Source organism: Pantherophis guttatus, chromosome 3, assembly GCF_059756535.1.
Source record: "Pantherophis guttatus breed Tessera chromosome 3, ASM5975653v1, whole genome shotgun sequence".
In the NCBI taxonomy this organism is placed as follows: Eukaryota; Metazoa; Chordata; class Lepidosauria; order Squamata; family Colubridae; genus Pantherophis; species Pantherophis guttatus.
This window is the reverse complement of record NC_142065.1, coordinates 57,227,445-57,238,292: the sequence shown is the minus strand read 5'-3', so window position 1 is coordinate 57,238,292 and position 10,848 is coordinate 57,227,445. Positions and strand designations below refer to the sequence as shown.

At 35.8% G+C, this 10,848-nt stretch overlaps 1 protein-coding gene across 4 annotated transcripts in view; it reads right to left on the bottom strand.

Annotated features, from left to right (window-relative positions):
* The window catches only part of RNF220 (ring finger protein 220), a 382,422-nt gene that overhangs the window by 369,019 nt on the left and 2,555 nt on the right, over positions 1–10,848 (bottom strand). For 3 of the 4 annotated variants that reach the window (XM_034414912.3, XM_034414911.3, XM_034414913.3), the window contains exon 1: positions 6,098–6,766. In XM_034414912.3, the coding sequence (XP_034270803.2) occupies positions 6,098–6,722 (625 nt within the window). In that variant the 5' untranslated portion in view covers positions 6,723–6,766. Of the gene's footprint in view, positions 1–6,097; positions 6,840–10,848 lie in introns of those variants that run through there. The other variant, XM_034414914.2, reaches the window with a different exon arrangement.

Here is a 10,848-nt window from a genome sequence, read left to right as displayed (position 1 = left end):
ATTATGTAAAAATAATACTACAGACTCTAAATTGAGGCCTTGTATATCAACTTCTTTGATTATAAATTTGTGGCAGCCCATAATATTTTTTCCAATGTTAAGTCAATAACATGCAATAACAATGTCATTACATAGAATACCAAAGATGTATCAATGCGCAAAAGGGAAAAAAATCAAAATGGTGATTTCATCAAAATGAAATAGTTTATTTTTTTATTTTAAACATACTTTTAAAAGATATATTACCTGAGGCAGATCTCCTCACTCTTAATTGTAAGACTGGTCCTGCTAGCCAATATCAGGGCCCAGTATTCCTACTTTTAAATAAAAAGAAACTGAGACAAAAAAAAATACACAAAACAGCATAAACCACAAAAGCAATATAAAATAATGCTCTGTAAACCTAAGAAGACATTTCTTTTGTACAATACAAAAAAAATTAGGTCTTCTAATAGGTGATGCCAGCCAAGTTAAGTTTGAACTTTTCTGTGACAAGCAAGTTTCTCTCCCTAGGTTTTAAGATATGCTCCTAGGATTGAGGAAAGCGGCTGGATTAAGAGTTCATCTTGCCCAAAGATAATAAATCCATAATTGTTCATGCAAATACAAACACGAACACACAGTGAAGGAAGAACAATAAATATTTAGTGTCCGTATGTGCCCCCTTCCCAGTTGTGAGAAGATAAACACAATGTTTATATCTTGCTCAGTGCTCCTCAGAGTCACCGTTACAAGCCCTCAGAGTTCCCCATAAAACAGCAATAAGCGGAGCCTAAAAGGAAATCGGGAAGGCGGGGGAGTAAAAGCTAAATCACCAGCGTTTCCCAAACAAATGAGAAATCTGGCCGTGCGGCAGAGACTGTGTTGGGAAACATTGAGAGGCTGAAACCACCCCTGCCCTCCCCCACAAATGATCAATTAAAAGCCGTCCTTATGCCAAGGGCCAGGCATGGCCAGGCAAGCGGGCTGCCGCAAAGACAACGGTCCTCTGGATCAGTTCTGCATGACAATTGATGGGAAGGGGCAGGAGGCAAGGCCCATCCTCTCACCATGGTGATTAGGCATTCCAAGTGTGCAAGGCAGCCTCGGCACACATAAAGAGAAAGGGAAGCTGGAGACCTGAGGAGACGAGCCAGGCCAGATGGTCCTGCAGCCGGCAGCACTGGAGCAGCTCACACCCAACTCTCCGCCACGTTAACGGCCCAAGCCTTTCTTTATGCCAACATCACAATTAAACAGAGCAAAATGGCAAGAAGGTTCAGCAACAGTTTGCTGAGGGGACGGATGGTCATAATGCAGCAGGAAAGCTCTGACAACCCAAGAAAATGTAGTTTACATTTCCTTAGAAAAATATGGCCCATCAGAAAGGCTCTTTTCTTGAGATGTAGAACTAATTTTCTACATTTAAAATTCACCACAGGTACGCATTTACTCATTCTATTAGAGATGCAGCCATTTCCATAGGATGTCTTTCTAGTATGTTTTAAAAACAGACCTGATATTAGATCATGTCTAATACCTTTTTAACCACAAGGCTTTACTTTTCTTCTTTTAACAACCATAAAGTACGGCATCAATTATTTAAAAAAGAGGTCCTCAGCACATAACTGTAAAACAAGCAATGTATACATTTTGAGTGTTGGATAATTGGAATACACCTCCACCTTACTTTAGACCCTAGTGTGTAAACACCTGGTCAGCCTCTGCTCTACTGAGGTAGCCAGAGCTAAGATGAAGCTTGAGTCAGTTGTCTAATATGCTAAGAGAAAAGAAAAACCAGAAATTAATACATTATTGTATTAATACATTATTGTTGCTACCTGGAACTTTAACTCAACAGCATTTTGACTTTCTTAAATATTTCCAGTGATTAGTTTCAAAGTTCTTGAAGTGATTTCCAAAGCCAGTCCAAATACTGAGGCCCAACAAAAAAAGTCCACTGTCTTCTGTGATATAAAACTGTAAGAAAAACTGAGGTAAGAATAAGAAAACAGACTCTCTCCACCACCCATAACTGTCTTAAACTGACATTTTTTAAAACATTTCATTATGGGACATTAAAAAAGAAACTGCTGCTGATAAATTGTAAGAAGCAAAATTGCAAAAATGTCTAACTAATAAATTAGAGTCTGTTTCATCAACAATAAACCAAAGTTGAATAAGTGCAATAAAGGGGAGGAAACAGTTCAAATAAGCACAATATGTAGACTCAAAATAAAGGCCAAGGCCTTACAGTGCCAGTTCATTGGGGATGGGGAGCACGAAGTTGGGGAAGATTCATGTATAAAATAACAAATTTTGAAAAAACAGAAAGGAAAACTGCAGTGCTTTTGCCAATGGAACATTTTGGTGTACTTGACCCAGCTGCTGTTAAGGACTCTCCACTTTTCTCTCCTGAAAGGATATACTCTGATTATTAGTCTACAAGGCCATCAGTAGGAATTAGAAGATAAAGAAATTATTTTTAAAAGTTAGAGAGATCTGTTACACGGGGACAATGTTTAAATCTATTGTAGCTGGATATTAAGGTCAAATCATTATTTGAAGAATCCAATAAAATGTATCTGCAGATGCCTCTGCACTACACATGGAGTGTAAACCATCTTCCCCCATGTGATTAACGCTCTCAGTAAACATATAAACATAGATACTTGGATAAAATATTTATCTTCGTAAACAAATCCTTTATTCTTCAGGGCTTTTGTGCACAACTCCTGTGGGTTCTTTTCTGGACCACAGGGAAGGAGAATATTTACCATATACTGATGCACTGAAATATTCCGAGAGGCAGATTGTAAAATTAAGCTTTACATATATTCACATTGCACTTCCAATTTTGTCACTAATTTTGGGTAAACTTTTGTATATATAAAATATTAAATCTGTAAATATAAAATCCACAACAACTATGGTTCAACTCAATATATTAAGCCATTTTTTTAAAGATCAAAACATACCCAGAAGGCAGGACTCAAAGCAATGTTGACCAATGTAAATCTTAAATAACTTCTCACATGGGTAGGGAATCAATCTAGATTTACACGACTAATTAACAGAGATAAGACTCTTGTCTCCAGAGAATGTAGACATACTGTATTGTTCTTAGTATCTTACTAATAAAATGAGATGCCTGCATCTATACTTGTACAGTGATACACTTTGCCCTTCATTAAATTCCATTAGCTTTGGATGGCATTTCTGTTTTTTAAAAAAACAAACACTTCCCACAGTTTCCCCAAGCTCTAAGCTTGTTGTTTTGTATTATTTTTTCATTAAAAACAAATGAAGCAACAAGTGAAAATCCCAAGTTTGAAATTATAAGAAACAAACAAACAAAGAATAGAGTCTACTGGTGCCAGACAAAGAATGTTATGTTTTGTGATTTAAGTTATTCACACATCATACAGTCTGATCCCATTTCAGTATATGGAAGACTGCAAATAAACAGAGCCAAAATATTTTGTAGAGTGCCTCTTGGAGACATATGCAATTGGTAATGCATTGCTAATGCAATGGTTTTTACTAGCTCCATTAATACAATTTTGCAGATCAGTTTGTCTATATAATTGTTTCTCTAAAATGTATTGTAGACTGTTGGTAAAAAGAAACCTTATTTCACAGAGGTTTATATATGTTATTTGTATAAAAAAAATTGGGACACATTTGAAAGGGCTAAATGACTATAAAAGCCGATATGCCACATTTTCTTTCATGTGAATATGCGTGCATTCCTCTGGTTCCACTCAGAACAGTAGAATCATCAGAAATCTATCTCCATCCTCAGCCTCATTCTAGAAACTACCAACAAATAATCTTTCACACATGGATTATGTACAGTTTTCTTGTTCAAGATTTTGAAATACCCAAGAATATATGTTCTATGAAAAAAGACCTAAACATGCCAAGGGTATTTGAAGGTCATAATTATATATAACCAGGTTTGTTGCTCCTCAGATAGAGATACTTACATATTTATACAGATAAATAATAAAATGTCTTTAAAACTCGTGACTGTTAAAATAAAGTTTTAACTAGATGAAGCCAATATTCACCCCCAAATCTTAACCTAGTCAGTGCTAAGTGTAAAACCTATTTTATATTTTACCTGGGGAGGCTGGTATGAAGCCACTTTTGGTCTGCTTTCCGTGAAATTGAAATCAATTTTGATTTATTTTTCATAGCAAAGAAAGAAATATCAAGAATGAATAGACTGGAAGGTGTTAAGATACAAAAACCTATTTGTAAAATATTTTTTACTTTTGTTTGTAAAAGTCTATATATCTCCTTCATTCTTTAAATATGTTTTATGTGGTTCTTCCAAATATTATCTGAGAATTCAAGAAAATATTTGTATAGAAAAACCACTAAAAAACCTAATTCTTCTGAACTGTGTCCACATTTAAACACATGTTTACCTCTGAGTCAATCACTTTCTAAACACTGTTCAGTGAGTTCATAAAATATTTGTTCATTTATACCACTATTTAACAGGAGCAGTTAGCAAGGTGAAGCAATTAATGCACTCTAAGTATATTTAATTGACAGAGCCAGGATTTTGAATATGACTTCCAATATGCATAATCTGCATTCATTTCGTATTTGTAAATTGTTATATTTACATTAGTAATGCATACTGTTTTAAATTATATAACATCTTTACTTGGGGCAAATCTTTCTTTTCTTACCTTTCAAACTTTATTATTATTTCTCCCACCTTTTCATCCACATCCACATCCACATACACCATATACATACGCACACACACGCACACACAATTGTTGCACTCAAACATCAAAGACAACAAGAACATTTGGGTGGTTCTCACTCAGCAAAGCCACACTACGGAAAAAGCGCACAAGCCATTAGTGCAACATGTAGTTTCATCTTTGAGGAAGCATTCCACACAAACACTGACATAAAAGACAAACGCATAGCATATTTCAGAACCAACGAGTGATGGATTTATAAGGCAGGTTGATTTTATGGTGACTTTTACTGACAAGGTGCGGAGGCTTTTGGCAGATGCCTCGTAGCACTGGGAAGTTAACACAGTGCCTAATTCAAGGAGACAGCCTGAGGAAGCAGCACCGACAGGGAGAGAGTGGAACTATGTCTCTATTACTCTCCTTGGTGTCATAAAGAAAAAGAAGAAAAATGGTAACCAACAGGGAACCAGGAAGTGCTCCAATTTTTTTTTTCAAAAGAAAAAAAATCCTTATTTTTCTCTCCATCTTACCACTTCTTTAAAAATGGAAGAAGAAAAGGGACAAAGCAGTATGAGAAACTACAAAAGGAACTAATGGGAAGCAAGGGTGGGCAAACTAACTTAACATCTAAACTATAATATGCTTTCAAATTGGGAAGAAACCAGCCTGACTTGAACATTGCCTTATCATCAATATATTAGATAAGTACTTCTTGATCTACTTTCCCCTAATGAGATAACTCATGGCATTAAATAAGGAAGGGATTACTTGGAGAGAGGAATGCTCCAGTAAGATCTTAGGTGAATTGGGTTCAGGCTTAGCTTAGTCCGTGAAATATTTTCACTTCTGGAATTCTACTTTTGCACTTATACAGGGTATTACAGAAAATTATTGTATATTAGTGCAAGAAGTTCAGCTTGTGTAACACATTATGAGATGTCTTACTTTCTCTCTTTTAATGACAGAAGTTAGGTTAGCTTACTAGAAGTCAGGTCTAATTAAAACAAACATGTTTTACACTAATATCAGGGTAAAAGAACTATATTTTGCTACCACTGGCATCAAATACATAAGGACAGAGGTGGAAGACAAAGTTTACTATCCTTAAAAACTGAGTTTCCTGAAATAAATGAAGAGTCAGACCCCTCCTACAGAGACTTTCCCTCTTTCTGGAAAGTTGGCAGTTTTTCTGCTAGTTGGAACCCAAGATCTAGCAGAAAAGAAAAATTATTTTGTCTAGATTTTCTACAATCTGTCTTCTTCTGTAATTCACTAATATTTAAAGGAAAATAGGGCCATATATAGTTTGGCCTCTTTAGAACCCTCAAGCATTCAGAAGCATTACCTGTTGAGCATTTAGCAGCCCAGTTAAACAAAGCTAAGGTACTTACATCTATCATTTCGGTCCTCAGGACTGGAGGAAGTCTCTCGGTCTGAAATGAGGCCAGAGACAGCAAATATCTTTTTTCCAGTATCATCAATTTTGAGGGAGCCGGGAGAGCCTGATGGGAGCTGGGCTCCAAATTCATACTCCTTGCCATCAGCATCTGAGAAACGAAGATGGGGAGAGTCGGTATCATGACAGTTCTTCAGGCGCTTGGCAGGTGTAAAAGCCGACTGATAACTCTCCCGGTCCTCAGTGGAGGCAAAGGGACGGAAGGCCCCAACACCACTGTGGTTCAGCATGCTGATTGGGGTACAGTCCAGATTAGGGGGTGCAAACTGAGGATGGAGATGCAGCAACGAAGGTGGAAAATCACGGTTGGTGAATGCTCCAGGCACCCCACCTTGTCGGTGATACATAGAGGCAAAAGTATAGGAGCCATTGGTGAACGGGATGTGCACATCCTTGTCCACTGACACTGGGACCCCAAAGGGCCTGGGCTGTTGGCAGGGGATGGAAGCATCACGGCTGGCTTCAGCAGTGGAAGCCAGGACCATCAGGGCTGGAGATGCCAAAGGATTGGGAAGGTAGGAGGAGTTTTCCATCTTGAAAGCTGCCCGGTGTAAGTCCATTGGAGTCTCTTTTCTTGACAGGGCCACAAGGGAAATGGTCTTCCCTGGATGGAAAACAAAGCGATGTCTGAATGTAGAGCTGAGAGATCTCACCGAACCCTTATCACCATCCCAAAACTGAAAAGACAAAGAAGGGGAAAAGAGGAAAAACACAGAAAGTTGAATTAACAGCTGGCAGTTCTTAATATAGCAAGAAAATTGTAAAAGCCTAAGCCAACTTTCCATGTATTGTTCTTTTAGAAAGCCAACAGGCAAGTTCACATGTTACTTGAAGAGTCTCTGACTCCTTCTAAGGGTCTGTACAAGTCTTCCTCCTGCTCCCTTTTACAGCTTTAGCATTAAACTTAAGATTCAAGAGACAGTCCATCCAAGGTAGATAAAATGTGGCACAAGAGATCTGAAAGCCAACAGAATATGTGCCTTATGCAGAGAATGCCACCTGCTCTGGCCTTGCTATCCTTCCCTTCTGCCTTACAGAAGGATAAGGCATCAGTGCAGATTCAGATCAAGCCACATGTTGAAGTGGGGGTTGAAGGATTTGAACAAGGGTGCAATAACTATCTCTAGTGACAAGATAAACATATATTATTCCTGCCAGAAAAAAACATTGGAACAAAAAAAATTCTTGGTGTATGTAAGCCTATGACTACAACATCTGAAAATTAATATCAATAAAATAAATGAATCCATTACTAAAAAATTATAAATGAAAATGTATATACTTCATGAATATACAAAAATATGAAATAAATACAGTAGAGGAATATATTCCAATTGTGCAGATATATATCATGTTTTGGGTTTTCCATTATCCTCAGTGATGAAGGGAGACTAAATAATATGTCTGAATCATACATTTAAGCTATTCTTCCATTTTTTAAAAAGAAAACAATAACAACATCAATAAAAAAAAAGCCCTTGGCGTCCCTGATAATATTTGAAATTGTAATTAGTGGCTGTGCCATCTGATCTCTTCCAAGCATCTGCCTTTTAGTTTGCGGACAGTACAAAATGGATCAGTAGTTTTACTTCCTAATGTGCTCATACTTAACTAGATTTGTAAACTGCTCTCAATATTCCATTAAGATTTAGAGGATAATTTTATATATTTTTCTTTTAACACTAGTTGCCGAGTACAAGAAAATAAATCCCATGTTCTCTCTCTCTCTCTGTATGTATATGTATATATATACTTCCTCTATGTACATATGTATTTACAAACTTTGCTTCTAATCCTATCTAGGCTTGAAAACTCATTCCCCTATTATAATAACATTAGCATTCCTTTTGTTTAAATTTCTGCCCCAGTCATTAAGTATGCTAGAATTTACTTCACTTTAATGTACAAAGGCTTACTTTAAAACAATATACTAGCCTTACAGCACTCAAAAAACAAACAAAAAAATCATATAATAAAAAAGCAGTACAAAATGTGTCTGTTCGTTCCAGAAGGTCAGGCCTAGCAAATAAAACTTACTAAAAGGATCCCGTTTCTAATGGAGTGGCTTTTGTATTATCTGAATGGCAAGTCTAGGTTAACAAACTCTATGGAATGCTTGCTACATCCTTCATGCAGTGCAGAAATAACATTTCCTTTTCTTCTATCCTGTACCCAGAAGTTTGACAGTATAGTAGTGTGAAGATTGACTGACATCATCCTATTTCTATTGCATTGGCTTCCTTTCTTATACAAAAAAGAGCTAAAAGATTAGAAGTATTTCATTAACATTTTTTGAATCACTTTCACATCTTTAATAACTTTCATCTGAGTTTTAGCTGTAGATGTACGGTAGACATGGCAAGGGTAATCTAATCAGCATTATTCTGGGTGATCTTTCTGAACAATGAAATGATTAAAGATAACAAATAATCAAATGTAAAATCAAAAACTACAATAGTGGAAAAGGGTTATGGGAAATCTGGATATTTCTTTGATTAATTTTAAAGCAAAAATGTATACATAATTTACCTAGGAAAAGAAACATTATCTGAACTGGCATATGGTAACCACAATCTCCAAGGGAATGAAAGAGGGTGAAGAATATATCACTAATGCTACTATCCCTGCTTATATTAAATGTATTTAATGGAAGCCATACTTAACACTCCATACAGAATAGTGTGAATCGTTCCAGCTATCTTTTTCATTTGACAATAAATCAACATATTTTAATAATGGCTCAGACTGAATTTTATTTTTAAAAACTCCTGCCTACTTTTCCCCTTGTCTGTTACATACCTTCTGTCATCACTTCATCCCATGCTATTATTCCCAATCACTGCCATCATTAAAGCATGTATGGACGAAGCTGCGGCAAAACTAGTCATTATGAAAATCTATATAAATTAATGCACTCCCAAAGTCAAAATGTCATTGGTTTTTAAATATAAAACCCAAAATAAGAAAACTAACTGGCCTGCTTAATTAAAAAAATATGGATTGCAGGATAATCAGCCTGAAAAAATATTTTGGTGACCAGAAGTGAGTGGTACAGCCAAAGTAAGTAACTGTTACTTTTTGCCTCTATGCTGATTTTTTTTAATTTAGCACCCTGTGCAAATCCAGATTAAAATAACTCCAGCTATTGATCCGAGCAGTGGAATTGACATTAATTTTAGTTCACTTCTCACTTTGCAAAGGGATCAATAGGAAGTAATAACAGCTGACATCCTCGCTGAAAGGAAGAGAAAAGACAGTCTAGCGACAGAAATCGAAAAGCAACCAAATAAATCAGCAGATACTTTTCCATGGCATCAGACAAACTCCAAACAGATTGCAAAAAGTCTTTGTTAAATTAACTAAACAAGGAGTGGAGGTGGCCAAGGGGGTGGAGATAAATCTATGAAGCTACATATAACTGTCCATTGGTTATCTCCGTTAGACGAACTCTACGAAGCCTATATTCTGATTTCCTACATTTACAAGATTTCCAGTTGATGGATAAAAATATTTGAACATAAGGGCACCCACCATTTGCAGCTTTTAAAAGCACAAACTGAATCAATGTGAAAATAAAAACACTATCATAAACATCTAAACCTAGAATGAAATCTAGTATGTCAGGCGCAATTTGCATTTTTAAAATTTATTAATCAACATAGAAATAAGTTTAATTAGCTAAGAAATCGTCAAAAGGAAGCAAAACTATTCATGATGCACCCTTCTAATCATTTATATGCAGTAAACTATCAGTTTACTTTATATAAATGAGTTTTTAAAAAGGTAGTCTTAAACTACAGGTGGTAGCCTAAAAATATATTTAGAGAAGACAAACAACAGTTTTTATGTAACAAATTGTTTTTAAATTCTTAATGTTGATGATATTGGTTAGATTTTTATAATTTTGGCTATTTTTTAAATGTTTGGAATTAAAATGACACAATACAGATCTATGATTTTTTTCCTGCTTATTGCCAACGGAAGAAAAAAATGTAAACCTAACTTTATTTTTCATAAAGAGCACAAACCTCAAAAAGATATTGGAGGGTACCTTTAGATACTACAGGTTGGGTCTCTTAGTGCTTCGTAATTATGTAATTTTAGAAACAGGAATTTGAAAATACATTTGTGGTTAAAAAATCCTAATCTTTACAAAGCACCCATTCCAGCTGTTGGGGAATTAAAGTGCTCATATATGTTATGCATTAAACTAAACTAGATTTCCTCCTAATAAATTCCCAACAAATACGGGACCTGACAGTACAAAGAAAAAATTCCAGTCTTAAATTAAGGAATTTTACAATTTGGCATATCTTGCCATTAATTAATATTTGGGAAACAGAGAGTTCTAAGGGTAAGTACAAAAAGAATGCAAACAATTAGCAAAAAAAGGGGGGGCTGGAGAAGACAGGGTAGAATAAGAATAATACTCTCTGTGGTTGAAACTCAGGCCACCACTTTCAAAGATACAAATAACTATTTTTAAAAATGTAATAGAAAATCGGGTCCCCAGATGTAACAGAAAAGCAGCTGCTTTGATTCGCTCCAATTTTGCAGGGGAGGCTCTTTTCCTGCAGAAAACTTGTTATTTCAGGAAAAAGAGAAAAGAAAACCTTGAGAGAAAATTAAGGCACCAGCTTTTGCAGAGGAAAAAGCAATGTACATAGATTTTTATTCCCAAGGCTA